Source organism: Giraffa tippelskirchi, chromosome 12 (assembly GCF_054371585.1).
Source record: "Giraffa tippelskirchi isolate mGirTip1 chromosome 12, T2T-mGirTip1v1.2.pri, whole genome shotgun sequence".
NCBI classification, from domain to species: Eukaryota; Metazoa; Chordata; class Mammalia; order Artiodactyla; family Giraffidae; genus Giraffa; species Giraffa tippelskirchi.
This window is the reverse complement of record NC_137286.1, coordinates 119,549,246-119,570,748: the sequence shown is the minus strand read 5'-3', so window position 1 is coordinate 119,570,748 and position 21,503 is coordinate 119,549,246. Positions and strand designations below refer to the sequence as shown.

The window sequence follows — 21,503 nt, the reverse complement described above, 5'->3', positions numbered from 1 at the left end:
TGCGAGAATAAAAACGCAAGGTTTGAAAGGTAGGTTTTCTAAATTCCCTTAGATCTTCAAACTCTCCGAGTGCATAGAGCCATTGACCCGGTGCTGAGAGGGCCCCGGAGACGGGGCTTTCCCTTAGGTCTCACCTCCTACGCCTCTTCAACCTCGAAGGGGAGGGCAAGCGGGGAGGAGCGCGCGACGGCCACTCAAAAGGGAACGTGCCCCCAAGTCCCCCTCTTTTCTATTTCTGCCCGTTTCCTCCAGTTCTGAGGTCTCCTAACTAATGAGTTTGCCTTTTGGCCCAGAAAACAAATTACGGGAGAGCAGGATACTGAGGTTAGCTTTTCGTTCCCAGGATTTTTTTTCGAGGCTACTCGTACACGCGAACAAAATCTAGCTGCCTCCGGGCTGGGGGCGGCCCCACCACCCCTCCAGATTTTTTGGTCTCTCTCTAGAACTTTCAGCAACGCGACGACCGGCGTGTTTACAGCGCCACAGTTCCACTGTTTCAAGCGGCTTGTTTCCAGGGGAGAGGGGTGGCCAAGGCACTTCCACTCCCCGGGTTGGGGAACTGGAAAGTTTACGTGCTTCTTCCACAGTCCTCGGGTGCAGTTAGGAGAGGAGCTGGCGCACCGGACTGTCCCTCCAAAGAAGGCTCGTCTTCCCCAGGGGCTGGGCCCAGGACCTTCCACTTTGGAGGAGAAAGTTGGGCGGGAGCGGGAAGGCGCTAGAGTGCGGGGCGACGGGGCGGTAGGGAAGTCGGGGCCCCCGGGCTGCCCGCGAGCCGGGGTGGAGCCAGCCGCCGGCCGCGGCGTCAGCGTTTAAGATGCAAATCGATTCCCCGCTCCACCACCCCCTCCCGCCCGGGGAGCGAGGCTCCGCCGCTCCGCAGCCGCCCCCGCCTCCTGCGCGCCGCGGCGCCCGGGCGGGCGGCTCTACTTAAGGGGCGCGCCGGCTTCCACCCGGCACTCCCTTGGAGCGCGCGGGCGAGGCGGGCGGAGCGCAGCGGGGCTCGCGGGGGCGCACAGCGGCGCGCTCGCATCGTGCGCTCGGCTCCGCGCGGCTCTCGGCGGCGGCCGGGGCGCAGGGCTGAGGAAGCGTCCGGGAAAGGCGGCGGCGGCGGCCCCGGCCACCTCTTGGCCATGGCTCTGGCCGACAGCACTCGTGGATTACCCAACGGGGGTGGCGGCGGCGGCAGCGGCTCCTCGTCGTCCTCGGCGGAGCCGCCACTCTTCCCCGACATCGTGGAGCTGAACGTGGGGGGCCAGGTGTATGTGACCCGGCGCTGCACGGTGGTGTCGGTGCCCGACTCGCTGCTCTGGCGCATGTTCACGCAGCAGCAGCCGCAAGAGCTAGCCCGGGACAGCAAAGGCCGCTTCTTTCTGGACCGAGACGGCTTCCTCTTCCGCTACATCTTGGATTACCTGCGAGACTTGCAGCTCGTGCTGCCCGACTACTTCCCCGAGCGCAGCCGGCTGCAGCGCGAGGCCGAGTACTTCGAGCTGCCCGAGCTCGTGCGCCGCCTCGGGGCGCCCCAGCAGCCCGGCCCCGGGCCGCCGCCGCCGCACTCCCGGCGCGGGGTGCAGAAGGAGGGCTCGCTGGGTGACGATCTGCTGCCGCTAGGCTCCGCCGAGCCGGAGCAGCAGGAGGGCTCCTCGGCCGGGGCGCCGTCGCCCACGCTGGAGCTGGCTAGTCGCAGCCCGTCCGGGGGCGCGGCGGGTCCGCTGCTTACGCCGTCGCAGTCGTTGGACGGCAGCCGGCGCTCGGGCTACATCACCATCGGCTACCGCGGCTCCTACACGATCGGGCGGGACGCGCAGGCAGACGCCAAGTTCCGGCGAGTGGCGCGCATCACCGTGTGCGGCAAGACATCGCTGGCCAAGGAGGTGTTCGGAGATACCCTGAACGAGAGCCGGGACCCCGACCGGCCCCCGGAGCGCTACACCTCGCGCTATTACCTCAAGTTCAACTTCCTGGAGCAGGCCTTCGACAAGCTGTCCGAGTCGGGCTTCCACATGGTGGCGTGCAGCTCCACTGGCACCTGCGCCTTCGCCGGCAGCACCGACCAGAGCGAGGACAAGATCTGGACTAGCTACACCGAGTACGTCTTCTGCAGGGAGTGAGCTCCCTGCTCCCCCTGGCGACTCCAGCGCGCCCGTTCCCTCCTCTCCTTTTTGCCCTGGAGGGGACTCTAGATTTCCCCTCCGACCCACCACGTTCTCGCGTTCCCCCGTTCCCCACCTCCCCTCACTTTACAGGCTGCAGCCGCAGATCCTCTCGGCTTCTTCGTCTTTTCCGGACCCCACTGAAAGAGCCCAGACGTACCCCTCCACCCCATGTTTCCTCTGCCCCCGGCCCCAAAACAACCCTCCCACCGAATTGTCCTTCAGTCTGGATCTAGTGGGGGGTGGGGCAGTGTGGCCACAAAGGCACCGAGTAGCCGGGAATGACTGAATTGTTCCGACCCTGATTGGACCCTGTCCAGTTGTATGGAAGATTCCTTGAAATCTTCTCAAAGCCCTGATGACTCATTCGCGGTTTAAGAGACTTGGTAGCACTCTGGGAATAGTTTAGTTTCGAAAGGTCATTCATTACGCAGTCTTTTGACCTTCTTTAAAGGTAGAGTTTTAGAAGGCTGAACGGAGGACTCCGGAGCCGGAATGAGTTCAGAGCGGAGGCAGTTCAGTGACTACACGTGAATAAAGTTCTGAACATATACAGGTAGAAGTAGGAGAAGAATCTCGTGCTGGCTCTATGGAGGAGCCTCTGGTTTCCGTGCGGATTTAAACATCTTCGCCTGTGGCTTAAACTTGTAGGAAGTTCCCCTCTTGCCTGAGGAGGCACCCTTTCTCCTGGGTTCAGCGCCCGAAGCCCTTGGTTTTCGACGGCTTGACATGGCAGCCTTTATTGGCAAGAAGGGGAAAGAGAGCATGACAGCCCAGGTCACCAAGCACTGCTGTGACTGTAAACGGAGCTGGGTGGTAACGCACGTCGTGGGTGTTAGGAAAGCCCGTATTCTTGCAGTGAGTGGCAGTAGTACCTTAGCTCTTAAGACTTAGGGGGTAGGGTGGGGAGGGAGGAAGGAAGTTGAGAGGGGTGGGAAAGGGGGCAGCAGATATACTCATTTATTGTTTGACAGTTGGAAGTTTGTACCATCCGTCTGAGTACATGCACGTTAACAAAATAGCACACAGGAAACAAGTAGAGCGTTTTGTAAAGATCAATCACAGATCTCCTCTTACCTGGCAGTTGATTGAACTAACTGTTTTGAGTCCTAAACTTAGAAGTTGCTGATACTCATATAACCTAACCAAAGAGTTGCCCAGTAGGGTTTTAGTTTTTGAACTTTTATTTTCTTGTTGATTCTAAGTCCTGATTTTAAAATCAATTACCTTGAGCAAAATATGTTTGAGTTACTTAGATTTAGTTTTCTTATTAGAAATCCTTATTTTCTCCAAGCCCAGCCAATGTTGACTTCTGGGCAAACCTGAAAATGCCCTTTTGATGCAGGTAGTTTGAAGTGAAGGTGAGTCTTTCCAAATGACAGAGCTGCAGAGAAGCAGAAATGCTGAGGGCTGCCATCTGTAGATAACTGGAAAGTCGCAATAGTTTTAAATGAAGGCAAATAAGTACTTCAAAGTGAGCTGAGCAATAAAATGGTGTCCCAGGTAAATGCAGCTGAAGCAGGAAGAGACCTGGTTGCCTTATACCTTTACTCTACCATGGAATAAATCCCCACTGTATATCCTATCTACACTGTAAGTGAAGGGAAATGAATCCTTGTCTTTCATTCTGTGAGGCTCCTTTGGATATTCTATGATTAAGGAATAGCCTTTCCTTTTTCATTTGTTTCAGCATCATTCTCTGAAGTATGTTTTTAAAAGATTTTGTAAGAGTCTTTTCAGTGTTGAAATTAGCGCTACTTTTTTCTTCTTTTAAAAAATGAATCTTGTACTGTATCTTCCTATGTGTCCATAACAGATGTTAAGAATTGAAACAGTTTTATTCTTAGCCTCATGTGATCCAATCTGTATATACCATATATAAACATTTTACACGAATCATTTAGTTTTTTAATTCATTTACTAAATGCTATAAACTTTCCTGTACTTACCCCAATAACTTGCATCAGATGGTGTACATACTAAAGCAACATGCTTTGATGAGTTTCTTATATCCTTGTCTATGGGGAAATTGGGTTAGGAAAAAAAACATAATTATAAAGCTGAATTTGCTCTATTCTTTTTGCTTGGCTATTAGTTGTATACTAATATGTTGATTAACTATCTTTGTAAACCAAGGTACCTGTATTTTTAATCCACTAATTCTTTTCTTTTTTTATTGAGGGAGAGAAGGACTTGAGGTCCTTCACTGGAGGTTCATTTTTAGAAAAGTAAAGTTAGCTTTATATACAAAGACTGTAATTTTAAAGGGAACAGAAACAAATTCAGGAAGTCATATTTGCTGGTGTTGAACATGTTCTTGGACTAGGTAACGCATTAGAACATACCCCTGTTTCAAACGTGAAATGATTTAGGAATGTCACCCCCTGGCCAAAAGTGAATATCACAGAGATTTCTGTACCCCATGTGGTCTTCTGTATTGTGCAACACAAAGTACATAATTGAGAACATCTTGGGGGCAGATCAAAGCCACTGACATATGGCAAGACTCTGAGCTTCTGATTTTCCTTGTAAAATCTGCTCACCTCCAGGAGTCACGGGAAACTGCTCAAGTTTTGTCTCTGCCACTCTAGTCTAAAAAGTTTTATCTTGTAAAACTTTGAGTTGACTGTTCCACTGCTTGGCAAAATTTTATTCCTTCCAGACATCCCTGGTGGCCTGCAGGTCTCTCCTACTTCTTTCATTAGCTGAAAAACTGGAAATTGAACCGTTAGAGACAGTAAACTGGCCTCTTTTGGTATGATGAATATCCTCTCTAAAGTTGGAAGTTGATACGTGAAAAATTCTATCTTCAACCCAAAGTAAAAGCTGGGTAGGAAACTCATGTTTCCCTTGGGTGGACACTGTAATTGAGGTAAGATGACTTGGCCACTGCCTTTTTGGGTTCCTTATACACCATGTGCTTTGAGCCATGGAAGGACCCTTAGTGGTCTACATTGCGGGCTGGAGTGTTGATTGTCATCTGTAGGTTGGATGAGATTCTGAGGGTACGTGTGAGTAAGCCCTCCAAAGACAGTCAGTAACTTGGAAGGGTGTCATAAATTATTCAGAAATTATGACTGCATTCATCTGACTCAGTGCAGTATGTATTTACGTATGTAATGGCTCAGCTACCATTTGGTCCATAAATACTACTGAGATTTTAATAACAAATTTAACTTTTTGAAAAAGAATAGTTGACATTGGTGGTTAGAAAAACAGGTACCATGTTCAATGCTTTTGCACCAAGTGTTTGACAAATTGTTTTTTAATACATGTAGAGCTATGATACATGTTCATTTTAATTTTTCAGATTATATATTTTGGGAAATACTCCTTGAATGTGTGAAACTTAAATTTTTTCCCTTTCAATATGATTTTTATTCTTGTGTTTTATATGGTTTTGGTGTTGATAGCCAAGTAATTTGTATTAATACTAGCCCAAATTGTCTTTCAAACCAGATCTGTATATATATATATATATGGCCTGTTACTTCTCTGGGGAAATGCATAATCTGAATTCTCAGACAAAATGGGCAACTGGCAGTGCTCGTAACACATTTCCATTTTTATTAGATTTTTCCTTGTAATGTTATTACATTAAAGCCATGTAAGTTGAACCTTTGATAATTTTTTACTTTTCAAATTATGGTAAATTCTAACCTAATACTCAAAAAACAGTTTTGTACTCCACATGAAAAATGCTAAATGATAGTGCAGGTATTTAGAAAAGTATTGACTGGGGTTGAATTCCCTAAGAATTTCTTTTATAGCCTAAATCATAAGTACTTTACTCGATTGACTTAAATTTTTTATTGTAAACTGAATGTTTTTATTCTAAACCTACCAGAGTAAATTCTTTGGATTTTTTTCCTTTTTTCCTTATTATAACTCATTTAAAAACTGAATTAGTTTTCTTAGATGACCTAAATCTCTCTCTTGAGAAATAAAATATTCTTCTGTCTCTAGTGGCTATGTACCTAAAATAAGCCATTCTAAAGCCAGAAACATGCTATGTTGAAGTTAACTTTTCTTCGTCACAATTTTGGACAATAGACATCTAAAAGGATTAATGTTTGAAGATTAATACTCTCTACTGGGACTCTGGAAACTTCGATGGAAGAAATTCAACCAGAATATTTATATTACAGTATAATCTCATGTTATAGGAAGCTGAACTAGTTGATCAAGAATTCTTGTCACCTTAAACATTTTGTGATTTTTTCCCCCCAAGTTTTTAAAAAAAATTTAAACGTGTTTTGAGGTATGTGGACATAATTGTAATGTAAACTATTATACAACTGTCTTTGTGACTTCATAGGCAGGTGAATTTTGCTATTACTATTGAATACAAATGACAATTCATTTATGATCACTTAAACAGCATTTGTGACATTTAATGACAAACGTTAAAATATCCATTATGGATGTTAATTTTGAAGTTATAAATTACGTATTATTTAAGTTTTTCTGGGCATCTGAAAAACTTATCTGGGAGACGATGTACGATTCCCACAGAGTTACCTGGGATTATGAAATTGTTGAACATGTTATATATTAAGTGATATGGATCACTGAACCATTTCCTCAGTGACTGAAGGAGAAAGGGGGCAAAAAAATCATCATACAATTACCAGACTTTCTAACAAAACAGAAAGCCAAGGAAAAAACAATCCTTCTATATTATAAAAACTGACGAAGTTCTTTTCAGACATGCCCAAACTTAAAGTGAGAATTTCTTCAACCATCTAAATGCTCTAGAAATTTCGATTCTCTCTGTTCACAACCAGTTGTATAACAGAAATACTCGATACTGTTTTCCTCCCTGTGTGTGAAGTAATGAATCATTGATTATGTGACTTGTTATGTATTCTATTAAACACTAAAGAATAAAACATCCACTGCTTTAATTATTCCTCTTGGCTCCAGGGTATGGACTGGCTCAAACACTGGTCTAATTTCATTTAAGGGGCACTCTGAATACTGGAACATGCATGCGTGCAAGCTGTCACTTCAGTTATGTCTGACTCTTTGCAACCCTATGGACTGCAGCCTGCCGAGCTCCTCTGTCCATGGGATTCTTCAGGCAAGAATACTGGTTAGTTCCTGTTAGTGGCTCAGTCCTGGCCTACTCTTTGTGACCCCATGAACTGTAGCCAGACTGTTGTGTCCATGAAATTCTCCAGGCAAGAATATTGGAGTGGGTTGCCATTTCCTTCTCCAGGGGATCTTCCTGACCCGGGGATCAAACCTGGGTCTCACACATTGCAAGCAGATGCTGTACCATCTGAGCCACCAGGGAAGCCCCAGAAGTACTGGAGTGGGTTACTATCCCCTCCTCCAGGGAATCTTTCTGACCCAGGGATCGAACCCGAGTCCCTTGTGTCTCCTATATTGCAAGAGGATTCTTTACCTCTGAGTCACCAGCGAAGCCCCTTAAATACTGGTAATGCTTCCTAACTTATTGTGAGGTTAATGCCATCAGAAGGGCTGGCTCCTCCTTGGAAATTAGCCAGCTGGGCCAGGAGAGAATGGGCCTTTTCCCCAGAGTTTTTGTCAAGAACCCCTGTTGTCAAGGTGGTTTGGTCCTCAGTGTGGAGGTAAAGCCCTTCACAAACGTTTTCTCTGACCACAGTCTTGGCAACACATGTGAATTATTTTGAACAGAGGATGGGGTTGTAGATAGAGATGACCTCTTAAAGTTTATAGGGAAAGGAAACAGAAGCTGTGAGGCCTTAATTAAAAGTATAATGCATGAAGATAAAAATCTAAAGAATGTGGGAAGAGGCTCTGCATTTTCTTTTTCTTTTATTTGTTGTGCTTAGTCGATCAATTGTGTCTGACTCTTTATGACCCCATGGACTGTAGCCTGCCAGACTGCTCTGTCCATGGGGACTCTCCAGGCAAGAATACTGGAGTGGGTTGCCATACCCTCCTTCCAGGGGATCTTCCCAACCCAGGGATCGAACCCAGGTCTTCCTCCTTGCAGGTGGATTCTTTACTGTCTGAGCCACCCAGGAAGCCCATTTATTTTATTATTTTAGTATAATTGCTTTACAATGTTGTATTAGTTTCTGTTGTACAACAAAGTGAATCATCTGTATGTACAGATACATCTGCATTTTGGATATAGGGGCTCTTCCTTGAATCATCCCTGGTCATTGATGTCCCACCGCTCTTGATTGAAAACACGGTGCCTCCCGGGTTGAGAAACCACAGACGTTGGAGCTGGCCACACCAGCCCTGGGTTGCTGGGCTGTGACACAGGAAGCTGTGCACTGGGCGGGGTAGCAAGGCCGGCTTTAGCCTTCCTCTTTGCTTTTGCCTGTACTTCCTCTAGATAGCTTTTGTTTTAGTTTCCGAAAAATATAGGGTGAAAAATTTAAGCAGTATAAGAGTGTATATCATAAAAAGTAGATGTTCACCCTTCAGTAACCCCTAGTTTTTCCCAGGGGTTATCATTGGTGAATCTTTATAGAAATATTCCATATGAATGAATGAATATAGGAATGAATGAATACATAAATAATTCCTCTCTCTTTTTTTTGTGTTCAGTAGGATTTATATCCGTTCCTTGCCTTGCTTTCTTCTTTTAACCACTTATCCTGGAGCTCTTGCTATGCATGCTTGTACATGTAGCGATGATTTACCTCATCTTATTTGATGGCTTCGTAATATTCTGAATGATATGCCGTTGTCTAGATATGCTGTCATTTATTTTACCAGTCTTTTTTTGATGGGCATTTAAGTTTCCAGGGTTTTTTTTTTTCCTACTTCAAAAAATGCTCTATTGAATATCTTTTTACATATATGCAAATATATCTGAGTCTTTTTTGTATGAAGTGATGCCAAGAGAGAAAGCACCTGGAGGTGCTTTTTTCTTCTTTAAGGGCTGTGGAAATAATAGGATTCATTGGAAACTCTAAAGGGAATGAGGATGGTGGTAGTGTGAAGTAACTAGAGTCACTAGGTAGATAACAGTGTGAAGTTTTATGTACTTTTCACATTGAGGACAAGCCCCCCTTGCAAAAAAAAAAAACCCAACCTCACACACACACCTTTGTTTTTTTTCAATTTATGAACGTCCTCCTTCTTCCGTTTTTATTCTAGTTTTTTTTTTTCATTCATAATGGCTGATGCTTGGTTTTTAAGAATATAGAACGTTAGAGGAACTATAATGTGTCCCATACTTCTTAATGAGGCAGCTCTTGGGGGAGTTGGAAAACGATGGGAAACTATAAAATAAATATGGGGCACCTTCCTGGAACATTAGTTGGACTAATTGAGGTATGGATATATGAATTAGGGAATTAAGTAATTTACCTGGTAACTGACTTACAAAGACTGATTCCATTTTATGAAAAAAATGGTAAATTTACGTGAATTTAAAAGACGAGTTTCTAAACTCCAAAGATACCCTGCAGTTGTAGAATTCCAGGGAGGAGTTCCCCTTCTTTTGTTGATGAGAACTTGTGATGGTGGTGGTGGTGATGGGATTGAGAGCTGTCGGTATCTGCTGGGCTGGTGTTTTGATGGCTAGGTTAGGGGAGATGTTAGTCTCTCAAACTCTTTGCTCTGCTCACAAAGTAAGTTGCAAGGCCAGTGCTGTTCTGAGGCCAAAAAGCACCTCCCCTTCCACTTACAGGTAGAGTGCTCTCTGGGGCTAAGTAAAAAAGAGGCATAGAGGGTTACTTTAGGTCATTAACTCTTAACTTGGCTTCTGCAACATTTCTCTATGGGCAGTCGTTCACTAGTCATTCATTCATTCAAAATCTCTTGAGTACCTACTGTGTGCTGGGTTGTGCCCGTCTCAGAGACACATGAGTCAGTGCTGAGAATTAGTAAGGGAGCTGATGAATAATGACAACATAACTTGGAAGTGCAGTGCTGGGATAGCCTGAGTACTTATAGGAGTGAGAAAGGGGGATATCTAACTCTGTAGGCTTGCTGGGGGAGGAGATGCCAGACCTGAGGCTTCAAGGTAAAGAAGAAATGGAGGGGCCTTCTTGGCACAGGCCAACTTAATGAGGAAAGACCCAGCGATAGTAAGAACCATAAACTCATGGGAAAAAGCCAACCCCCTCCAATCTCACAACCCAAACACCAAACCAAACCAAAACAAAAAAGTCAACTAATAACCAAAGAAAAAAACAGCTGGAGAAAAATTTATTTTTAGTTGGAGGATAGTTGCTTTACAGTATTGTGTTGGCTTCTGCCATACAACGTGAATCAGCCATAAGTATACATGCATCCCCTCCCTCTTGAACTTCCTCTCCACCCCTACCCCTTCCCACCCCTCTAGCTTGTCACAGAATGCTATGTTGAGCTCCCTGTGTTACATAGCAACTTCCCATTATCTATTATTTTACGTATGGTAATGTATATATTTCAGTGCTACTCTCTAAATTCTTCCCACCGTCTCCTGCCCCCTGCAATGTCCATAAGTCTGTTCTCTATGTCTGAGTCTGTGTTCCTGCCTGCAGATAGGTTCATCAGTACCATTTTTCTAGATTCCATCAGTTCAGTTCAGTTTAGTTGCTCAGTCGTGTCCGACTCTTTGTGACCCCATGGACCACAGCACACCAGGGCCTCCCTGTCCATCATTAACTCCCAAAGTTTACCCAAACTCATGTCCATTGAGTCGATGATGTCATTCAACCATCTCATCTTCTTTCATCCCCTTCTCCTCCTGCATTCAATCTTTCCCAGCATCAGGGTCTTTTCAATTGAGTCAGCTCTTCGCATCAGGTGGCCAAAGTGTGTTAATATATGGTATTTGTTTTTGTCTTTCTGACTTACTTCACTCTGTGTAACAGGCTCTACATCTACCTCAGTTCAACTGACTCAAATGTGTTTCTTTTTATGGCTAAGTAATATTCCATTGTATATACGTACCACAACTTCTTTATTTAGGTCATGCAATTTTACATGAGATTTGTTTGCAATAATATTGGGAACAGTGTGGTTTTTCTTTTGAATTTATTTTTAATTGAAGGATAATTGCTTTATAATATAGTGTTGGTTTTTGTCATGCAACAACACAAATCAGCCCTAAGTATACATATGTCCCCTCCCTTTTGAAGCTCCTTCCCACCCTGCAACCCCATCCCACCCCTCTAGGTTGTCACAGGTTGAGCTCCCTGTGCTATATAGCAACATCCCATTAGCTATCTATTTTATATATGGTAATGTATATGTTTCAATGTTGCTCTCTGAATTTGTCTATCCTCTTCTTTCCCTGCTGTGGGAACACTGTGTTTGAATGAGGAACTCCTGTTAATCCCTAGATCTCATCCTCAAGAGATGTATTAGGAAGTCTTGAGAGAAACCTAATGAATTATTTATTTAGTAGGTAGTTTACCGAGTACCTACCTGCATTAGTGCATCAAGAACCCTGAAATAGCAATTCATCCTTTCAGCTTTCAACAATCATGCATTGAGCCCCTCAAATATCTGAGAAACAGGCATGTCCTTTCAGGTTTGCTTTCTTTATCTTCCACAACAGAGAGCAAAATGGTGAACTGGCCAGTTAAGGAAACTTTACCTCTGGAACAACCAAAAATCACAGAAAACTTAGCCATGATGGGCAGCATACACTTTGCATTTTTGGACTTTTATGAATAGTACCTCCCCTCACAATTAAAAAAGTACACTGAATAGCTACTAAGAATGATACCCTGTATGTGCTGCCCTTCCTGAGTTTTTCAAATGGGAAAAGAGGAAGCCAGCAATGGCATTTTTTAAAATTTGGGGCTTCTCTTTTGTTATAGTAACTGTCAACAATTTCCCAAGTTATTTACAAATTATTCCTCATTAATTCATTATCTTTCTCCATTACTTTCTGTGTGGGTGAAAAATAATCCAAGGTGAGATCAAGCCCTCATTTCTGTATATTGACGGAAAGGGCAGTACAAATATCTTCTTGTTCAGCCTTTATCTTTCTTTTTTGGAAAACATTGAATGAAAGTCACGGTTAGGGTGAGAGGAATGTGAAGGAAATGAAAGCAGGAGATTAGATTTCCTGGTGACTTGGGTTGTTTGCTTTTCTTAATGGTGTAGTCTTAATATTCACTCACCTTTGACATCTATTTGCCCATTTGTAGGAGGGGAAAAAGCATTTATTTCTTTAGTTTTGTTTCAGGGCTCCATACTGCTTAGCACATAATAGATCATCAGTAAAAGTGTGTTGAATAAATGAATGAGTGCTTATGTTAATTCATTCTTTTATGTCTTAGGGAAAAAATGAACTAACTTAAAATTGGCTTTTACATTTTTGGTAACACTACCAAGAATCACTTTCCCTCTGTATACCTATGTATATATTTTTTGAGAAGATTGTAATTGTAGTTTTCACAAATAAATACATAAAAGTGACTATCCTCTTTGACTTGAAATTCACAGGAATTATGATGAGACCTAAACTGATTTGGGTATTTTTTTCTGAATAGTTGTTAGGTGGCAGCTGCTCCAAAGCCCAAAACACTTGACAATATATCCATTTTATGATGGAAGTTAAGTTCACTGACAGCTATATTATAGGCTTTCCTCTGGGGCTGTGATTTGTTACAGAGTTTTGAAAATCTTAACTGGAAAGTTTCAAGAGGTGCCTCTTAAGAGTTGTACGAAAGAAATTTGACTTCCCTTACATGCTAGAGTGTACTGTTCCAAATATTCAGCTGGTGAGAGTTGTGAGTTTTTAAAATGACAGCTTTAAGGACTTTTAAAAAATGAATGATCTGTACAATGATGCTCTGACCTTACAATAGCAGATATGTTGTTGTTGTTGTTGTTTTCTTCAGCTCAGAACCATGTGTATTCAAATGTATAAATTCTCTCTCTCAGTTTACGTTAGAAACACAGCTGTAAGGTCAACGTTTTATCCAGGGATCTGAGAGGCTTTCTTTTAAAATGTGAGCAAGAAATAGCAACAGTGCTATGGGCTGAATGTTTATGTCCTCCCAAAATTCATATGCTGGAATCCTAATCCCCACTGTGATGGAGTTTGAGGGTGGGGACTTTGGGAGGTGATTAGATCATGAGGGTGGAAGCCTAATGCATGGAGTTAGTGCCCTTATAGAAGAGACCCCAGAGAGACCCCTCATTTCTTCCACAATGTAACGTTTACAAGAAGATGTGTGTCTATGAACCAGAAAGCAGTCCTTCATCAGACACCAAATTTGCCAGTTCCTCTATCTTTGATGTCCCAGCCTCCAAAACTGTGAGAAGCAAATGTTTGCTGTTTCAGCTAGGTGGTCTATGGTATTTTTGTTATAGCAGGCCAACCCAAACTTCATTATATTGTTGTTATATTTCTCCCCTATAATGCATAATCTTCTCCCAGAGTCTTAAGAGAATTCTCAAAAAAGCTTCATGCTATTATCATCATATAATTTAATTCTAGTCCAATTTGAGGATAAGTGAGGAAAATCACTGCTTTTATCTTAGTTTCTGGATCTAACAGGAGAAAAGAGCCTTTGGGGCTTGTACATGTTAAGTTCCCCTAGGCTGTTGACAGGGAGATGGAAGAAGGTCAGGATGAGTCAGGCATTGAGTAGTGCGAATGTATGAAGCACAATTATGAAAGACAAGAATTCTCCTTTTGTATAAGAAAGTTGAATTAATAAACCTATATAAATGCTGTCCTTGAAAACAATTATTTTGGTAGACTTTACATTTATTTCAGTAAGAGCTACAGGGAATTAATTTAAAATGACATTTAGCAGATTATTAGTAGGCAGAGGAGAGGCAGTATCTAGTAAAACCTGTTGTCATTGGAGAAGACTGTAACGTGAGTATGGAGAAAAAGAAAGCGAGCCGGCAGTCAGGCAAAGAAAAGGAAATTTATTAGAGGGAAATGAGAGGGTGACTGACCCTTAAGGAAAACCAGTGTCCTTCCTTTCTGATGGGGTCTTTCTTATACCCTTGCCAATGAAAAATTCTCTGAAGGGATGGTTAATTTTTAGCCTGTAGCTGAGTCCTGTGGTCACATAGCCAAAAGTCTGAAATCAGGTGGTCTTCTAGCCTTGAGAAGGTAGGTGCCAGTGGGAAAACAGAATGTTATTTGGCAATTTGGTCAGTCTCAAGGGTCACTGTGATTTTATTCTTTGTTTGCAAGGTCGACATAATGAGCCATTTTAACAATGAGCCTCCATGTAGGCCCTATGTAGATGAAATAGTTTTGGAATTGAATGGTGGTTATGGCTGCACAACAATGTGAATGCACATAATGCCACAGAATTGTCCACTTAAAAATGGTTAAAATGGTAAATTTTACATTATGTGTAGTTTATCATAGTAAAATAATATGGGCTTAATAAAGGTAACAAAATAGACAATTATAAGGCAAATAAAAGTTGTTCTTTAGTTCTACCAAAAATTTGACATTAAAATTATCTCCAATTATGATGAAGACCTACGGAAAGTCATTTCTTTGGTTGTGTTTTGCCAATAATGTTATTCTCAAACATATTAGCAATTCTTCACTTGGATGAGTTATGAGTCACACAATAAAATCAGTCTAATAACTTTTAGTAACCTTTAATTTCTGAAAATCTGAGAATTTGTGTTTGTGTCAGTATGTGCTTAAATTTGTATTATGTGAATTTTCTATTTTTTGTGCTTTATCCCTTTCCATTAGCTCAAATAATTAAGAATTGTTACTCAAAATGAATTGAAATTCCACTCAATTTGAAATTTCAAAGGGCTTTGCAAGAACATGATTCCTATTTAAAGGGAGAAATGAATAATTGTTCAGGAAGGTACGTGTGTTTAGAGTCAGAAACCAGCTTAGAGCCTGTAATTTTAAGAGAGGGTCTGATCTATGTTCTGTCTATTAATACTCCCACTGTTATATAAATTAATTTGGTGGTTACCGGGCTTATAGCATAAGGCCAGTGTATAATGGAGAAATTATCATTGCTCCTCTGCAATGGGAGGGTTAAGGATGACTAACAGATGTGAGGATCTGTCTTAGCTGCTTTGGAGTTGGCATCAGTTGTGAAGTTGAATCAAAGCTGAAGGCTGCTAACTCAGGAGGAAGTAGATGATTCAGAGTAATGGATTGTAAACTTGGGTGAAATTGAAACTGGGAAGGAAATATACACCGGATGGCAGAGGAACGAACTGAATTGAAGTAGTTTTAGACATACAGAGCAGTGGTTTTCAATGGGGTGTCAGGATGGAGGGGCAGTTCTTCCCTCTCCCCAGGGATCATTTGGTAATGTCTGGAGACATTTTTGTTTTACAAGTTGGAGGAAGACTTTTCTTGACATCTACTGAGCAGAGACCAGAGATGCTGCTAAACATTCTATTAATATACAGGACAACCTCCCACAACAAAGAATGATTTAACCTTACATGTGATAGTTTTGAAATTGAGAAGTCCTGTGATGGAAAAGAGAATGGATAGATGGACAAAGAAATGGCTAGGGTAAGGTGTTTGGTCCAAATGTAGAGCAAGGCATTGAATGTTGCTGAGTTCCAAGAGCAAAAGATTATATGGATTGTCAGATTTGAGATGGGCTTAAATGAAGGAGAAAAATGGTGTGTGGGTAGTTAGACTCTTGCTAAGGTACTTTTGTAACCTTGGTGGATGTTCTATTGGGAATAGCCAGGAGAAGACAGGACCTGGAAAAAAAATTGATCAGAAGGTCTTGCCAGGTTTGTATCAAGTCTGGAGAAGAGCAAGAGAGTACCATAGCAAGTGGCAGCAAAATGAAGGTCAAGAGGTCCTAGAATGATGAAAAGAAGTGGGTAAATATGGTGGCCTAGGTAGCTAAGTGTGGAAGAAAGTCTGGGAAGAAGTGGTAGGTAAAAAGGAGCAGAAGCTAGCAAGGTAGAAAAATGTGTACATTAGAATCACTTAGGGAATTAAGAAAAATACTGGTGCCTGGGCCCAATCTCAGACTGTTACCCCAAGTTCACTCATGCCAATGAATCAGAGATGAAGTGTTGAGGCAAGGAATATAACTTTATTCAGAAAGCCAGCAGACCAATAAGATGGCAGATTAATGTCTCAAAATAACCATCATATGGGGTCTGGACACCAGATTCTTTTATAAAACAGAGAGGTGGTGAGGTGAGAAAGTAAAGTAAAAAGGCCATTTATCTTGCAAATATCTTCTGGAATGGCCAGCCTTGGGGATCAGTTCAGTTCAGTTGCTCAGTTGTGTCTGACTCTTTGTGACCCCCATGGACTGCAGCACACCGGGCCTCCCTGTCTATCACCAACTCCTGGAGCTTACTCAAACTCATGTCCATCATGTTGGTGATGCCATCCAACCATCCCATCCTCTGTCCTCCCCTTCTCCTCCCACCTCAATCTTTCCCAGCATCAAGATCTTTTCAAATGAGTCAGTTCTTCACATCAGGTGGCCAAAGTATTGGAGTTTCAGCTTCAACATCAGTCCTTCCAATGAATATTCAGGACTGCTCTCCTTTAGGATGGACTGGTTGGATCTCCTTGCAGTCCAAGGGACTCTCAAGAGTCTTCTCCAACACCACAGTTCAAAAGCATCAATTCTTCGGGGCTCAGCTTTCTTTATAGTCCAACTCTCACTTCCATACATGACTACTGGAAAAACCATAGCTTTGGCTAGACAGACCTTTGTTGACAAAGTAGTGTCTCTGCTTTTTAATATGCTATCTAGGTTGGTCATAGCTCTTCTTCCAAGAAGCAAGTGTCTTTTAATTTCATGGCTGCCATCACCATCTGCAGTGATTTTGGAGCCCCCCAAAATAAAGTCTCTCCCTCGGGGATGGGATGTGTTAATTTCTTCTTTGTTGTAGCTATTCACAGTTGGACAGGGTCAGGATGCCTTCCTGAATAAAGGCATTTTGGTTTAACTTTCAATCAGGGGGTAGGGTTCCCTGAGGAAGTCCGTTATGAATGGGCAATATTCTATTAGTGAACAAAAACAATGGGAAACAAAGGTTAAAGTAAAACAAACAGATTCCACATGGGGTCAGATTTTGTTTTTCCCTGTAACAAGACTAGGGTGGGTTTTGGTCTTCAAGTCTGGTTATCAATATTTCCTAGGTATTTCTAATGAGCAACTAGTGCTGAGAACTGCTGTCCTAACAGGTCAGTAAAGTCAAGGAGGAACAAACAGGGCAACTAGAACAATACTCTGAAATAAGCTGCCATCCAAGATCAGAGGCTGCTTGTCCTGTGTTGCAGTGTTTTGCTACCTGTTCTTTGCAGAGAGGTGTGTAGGCTGTGTCTGAGATGACAGGAGCTTCAGGCTGGGTTTTGCTTACAATTTGATGATAAGGATTGAGCAGGCAGCAGGAGCTCATTTCTTTCTAGTGACCAATGACACAGCTTTGGGTTTAAACTGGTAGAGAGTAGCCAAATTACCTTGTGATGAAAAAAAAAAAATCACTTAGAGTAAAAATAACATTATGTAAGTTACATGGACAATTAAAAATCACTTCATATTCTACATATAAGAATGGCATTATAAGAGACGAAATGAAAAGCCATCAAACTATGGATATCTTGGCAAAAGTACATCATTTTCTCTACTAGTAGGTAGTAAAGGTGGCCTGTTTTCTTACCTTGTTGCCCAAGGAAGGCTAATGAACTGGTCAGAGGGTACCCACCTCTAAAAGCCTCCTTTTCAGAAGGTCATCCTTTATCTGTCTTTTCCTGGCCAGAGAAAACGTTCCTTTCTAGTAGAAAGGGAATATCAGTGAATGTGTTCTCTGTCTGCAGATTCCAGGGACGTTTTCAAAGGGATTGAATAAGTGACTGGTGCTAAGAAATCTGTTCCGTTTTCATTTGTCTCTAGTGGGGGCCTGGTGGCAATTTAATATTCTTTATTATTATTTTACATGCAACTTCCTTCCTAGCTTATGATTCCTGTCAGGACTGAGTGTTATTACCCATTAGTCATTTTTCTTTGGTTGGCCTATGATGCTGCAAAGGAGGGCTGGTGTATTTCAGTCATTTTGCTTACAATTTGATTTGTGTTCTCTAGAATCCCAATTTAGTTTCATCAGCACATTTCAACATACAACAGCTGGGTCCCTGGATGGAGTCATTTACATACATTAGCAGCTGAAAGCTAAGCACTGTGACCCAGAAGCTGGCCTGATATTTTCCCAGAGCCTCACCTGACATTTTTTAAAGTAAACTCTGCCTTTTATTTGTAACTATTGGTGTCAGTGACAATATCCTGTGAACGCTAAAAAAAAAAAAAAAAAAAAAAACTGTTGGCCTCTAGATAATTTTTAAGCTAAAACACTTTGATCAAAACCTTAAATCCTTATCAGTGAACAAGTTTGGTCCTAGTTTAGTATCAGGTAAGAATATTGCCTGCCTCCATTACAATCATGTTTTATTAGCCTAAAGGCAGAGAATCCACTGATCCACAAACATCATTATGACTAAGACCCTGAATATGACTCCAAACACCTGACATCATATAATCATGACCTGAGAAGGACATGGATGCTGTGAGGCTTATGGATAATGCAGGTTCCCCGCCCCCCACCATTTTCTTTATCTATGTTTAAATTCTTGAACTGTGGTCCTGATCAGTGTGATCAGTGTGATAAGCTGAAAATACCACCACCACCCACACTCCCCCCCAAAAAAGAGAGATCTTCTTCCTAATTATTGGAACCTGTAATTGTGAAAAGTGTCTTTACAGATGTCGATAGAGTTAAGGATTTTGAGATCAGCATATTTGGTTATATGTTGTGTGTGTTAAGTTGCTTCAGGAGTGTCCGACTCTTTTCAACTCCATGGACTGTAGCCCACCAGGCTTCTCTGTCCATGGGATTCTCCAGGCACGAATCCTAGAGTGGGTTGCATGCCCTCCTCCAGGGCATCTTCCTGATGCAGGGATCGAACCCATGTCTCTTAAATCTCCCGCATTGGCAGATGGGTTCTTTACCACTAGCGATATGGCGGTTCTTAGATGCCAACACAAGTTTTCTTATTAGAGAGGCAGAGGGAGATTGGAACACAGAGAGAAGAGGATGAGCTCGTGAGACCGTGGAGGCAGAAGTTGGAGTAATGGGACCACAAGCCAAGGAGAACGCTAAGTCCTCTACACAGGAACAAGTTCCATTCTGAGAGTGTGTTTGTAAGTCCAGCAACATTAGCCTAGGTACACAGCTAACACAATCAGCTATATAGTACCGCAGTGTAATAAGTTTATACCACTTTTCACACAAATAATACATAAAAAACAAGTTCCCAAAATAGAGAAACCATTTTTTAATTTTACTGTAAAGTACCTTGGAAAGTAGAATAGTACAGTACAATAGCTGGCATACAGGGCCTGGCATTGAGTGGACAGGCTAGAATAGTTACTGACTGGAGGAGGGAGACGGAGAAAGCAATGGCACCCCACTCCAGTACTCTTGCCTGGAAAATCCCATGGACGGAGGAGCCTGGTGGGCTACAGTCCATGGGGTCGCTAAGAGTCGGACACGACTGAGTGACTTCACTTTCACTTTTCCCTTTCATGCACTGGAGAAGGAAATGGCAACCCACTCCAGTATTCTTGCCTGGAGAATCCTAGGGACGGCGGAGCCTGGTGGGCTGCCGTCTATGGGGTCGCACAGAGTCGGACACGACTGAAGCGACTTAGCAGCAGCAGCAGCAGGAGGAGGGAGAGGAGGTGGGAGATGGTAGAGCTGAGGATCATCAGCAATAGTAGATGGAGGGCAAGCTGCAGTTTCACTCATGCCTGATGCTGATGGCACAGGTTCTGGTTCCCTGCTGGATTCAATTCTATCTACCCTCTTGGAAAAAACGATCCAGTGATGTCTGGGTAGTAGCTCTTTTTTTTCCTCATTATAGATGACACAGTAGCACTGGATTGCATTCTGAATGGCTGCTGTAACCTTCGTGTACCGTTATATGTTTGGGTCCTGTGCCCAAAACCCAACAGCGCTTCCTCAAATAAAGAAAATCCCCTTCCCATTTCCTGAGTCGTGAATCTCTCTTTTGCTTCAATTATGTCTTCTTCCTTTTGTTTCTCTTTGTCCTTGCTCTGGGCCTCCAGTTCCATCTTGGCCTCACTCTTTCAATTATTTTCACCTTTGTTTCCATTGTTATCACTTGGCACTTCTTAGCAGTACCAGTGACGTCACAGCTGCTTTTATGCTTGCTTCCAGACATCCTGGACTTGAAATAAAGATACTGCACTACTGTACTCTGTACAGTTCTACACAGTAAAAGCACAACCACTAGTAGAGGATGCATACATGTGACAAGGTACAGCAGACACTTCAACTTATGTGACTGAATGTGCAAATGCACTAAGCATCTTTGAAAGTTTCCAACTTGAAGGCTGAACTGGATTTTGGACACCTGGCCTCTGGACCATGAAGGAACAAATTTCTGTTGTTTTAAACCATCAAATTTGTGGTAATTTGTTGCACAAGAAATTAATACGGTCAATAGGAGTCTATCCTATGGTTCTTGGACAGGTAGTTTATTTATTCTGATGTGTCAGTGTTTTTTCTGGAAATGTTAATTTTCTTGATATTTTTTCATTTGGTATATTATTTAGGATCCATTCATTCTATTGAGTCCTTTCTGTTTGGGCAAGTAGAGACCAGTATGGTAGATGACTAGCAGGATTGGTTGATCTGCTGAAGAAATCACCAGACATGGGGCAAAACAGTTGTGAACAAGTAACCCAGAAGCCTCATTATTCCAGGAAGGAGAGAGAATATTCTCTGCTATATATTGAACGTTCATCAGTTCAATTCAGTTCAGTTGATCAGTCATGTCTGACTCTTTGTGACCCCATGGACTGCAGCACGCCAGGCTTCCCTGTCCATCATCAACTCCTGGAGTTTACTCAAACTCATGTCCATCGAGCTGGTGATACCATCCAACTACCTCATCCTCTGTCCTCCCCTTCTCCTCCCACCCTCGATCTTTCCCAGCATCAGGGTCTTTTCAAATGAGTCAGTTCTTCACATCAGGTAGCCAAAGTATTGGAGTTTCAGCTTCAGCATCAGTCCTTCCAATGATTCAGGACTGATTTCCTTTACGATTGACCGGTTTGATCTCCTTGCAGTCCAAGGAACTTTCAAGAGTCTTCTCCAGCACCACAGTTCAAAAGCATCAATTCTTTGGTGCTCATCTTTCTTTATAGTCCAATTCTCACATCCATACGTGACTACTGGAAAAGCCATAGCTTTGACTAGATGGACCTTTGTTGGCAAAGTAATGTCTCTGCTTTTCAATATGCTGTATCACTTCAGCATTTTATTTTCCTTTCCAGTTTCCGTGAGATAGACCCACTGTATTTTATCAGTATAAAAATAATGTTCTATCTTAGAACTGGAATTATACTCTATGGAATGGATATTGGTATAAGATTG

General features: G+C 42.6%; 2 protein-coding genes across 2 annotated transcripts in view; both read left to right on the top strand.

The window, feature by feature from the left end:
• Positions 1 to 21,503, top strand: part of LOC145528649 (uncharacterized) — a 199,145-nt gene that overhangs the window by 86,865 nt on the left and 90,777 nt on the right. The gene's annotated exons all lie outside the window — the stretch shown is intronic.
• KCTD12 (potassium channel tetramerization domain containing 12) lies at positions 338 to 7,045 on the top strand. The gene has a single exon (XM_081550005.1). The coding sequence runs from the start codon at positions 1,131 to 1,133 to the stop codon at positions 2,109 to 2,111; it is 981 nt and encodes a 326-aa protein (XP_081406131.1). The 5' UTR covers positions 338 to 1,130; the 3' UTR covers positions 2,112 to 7,045.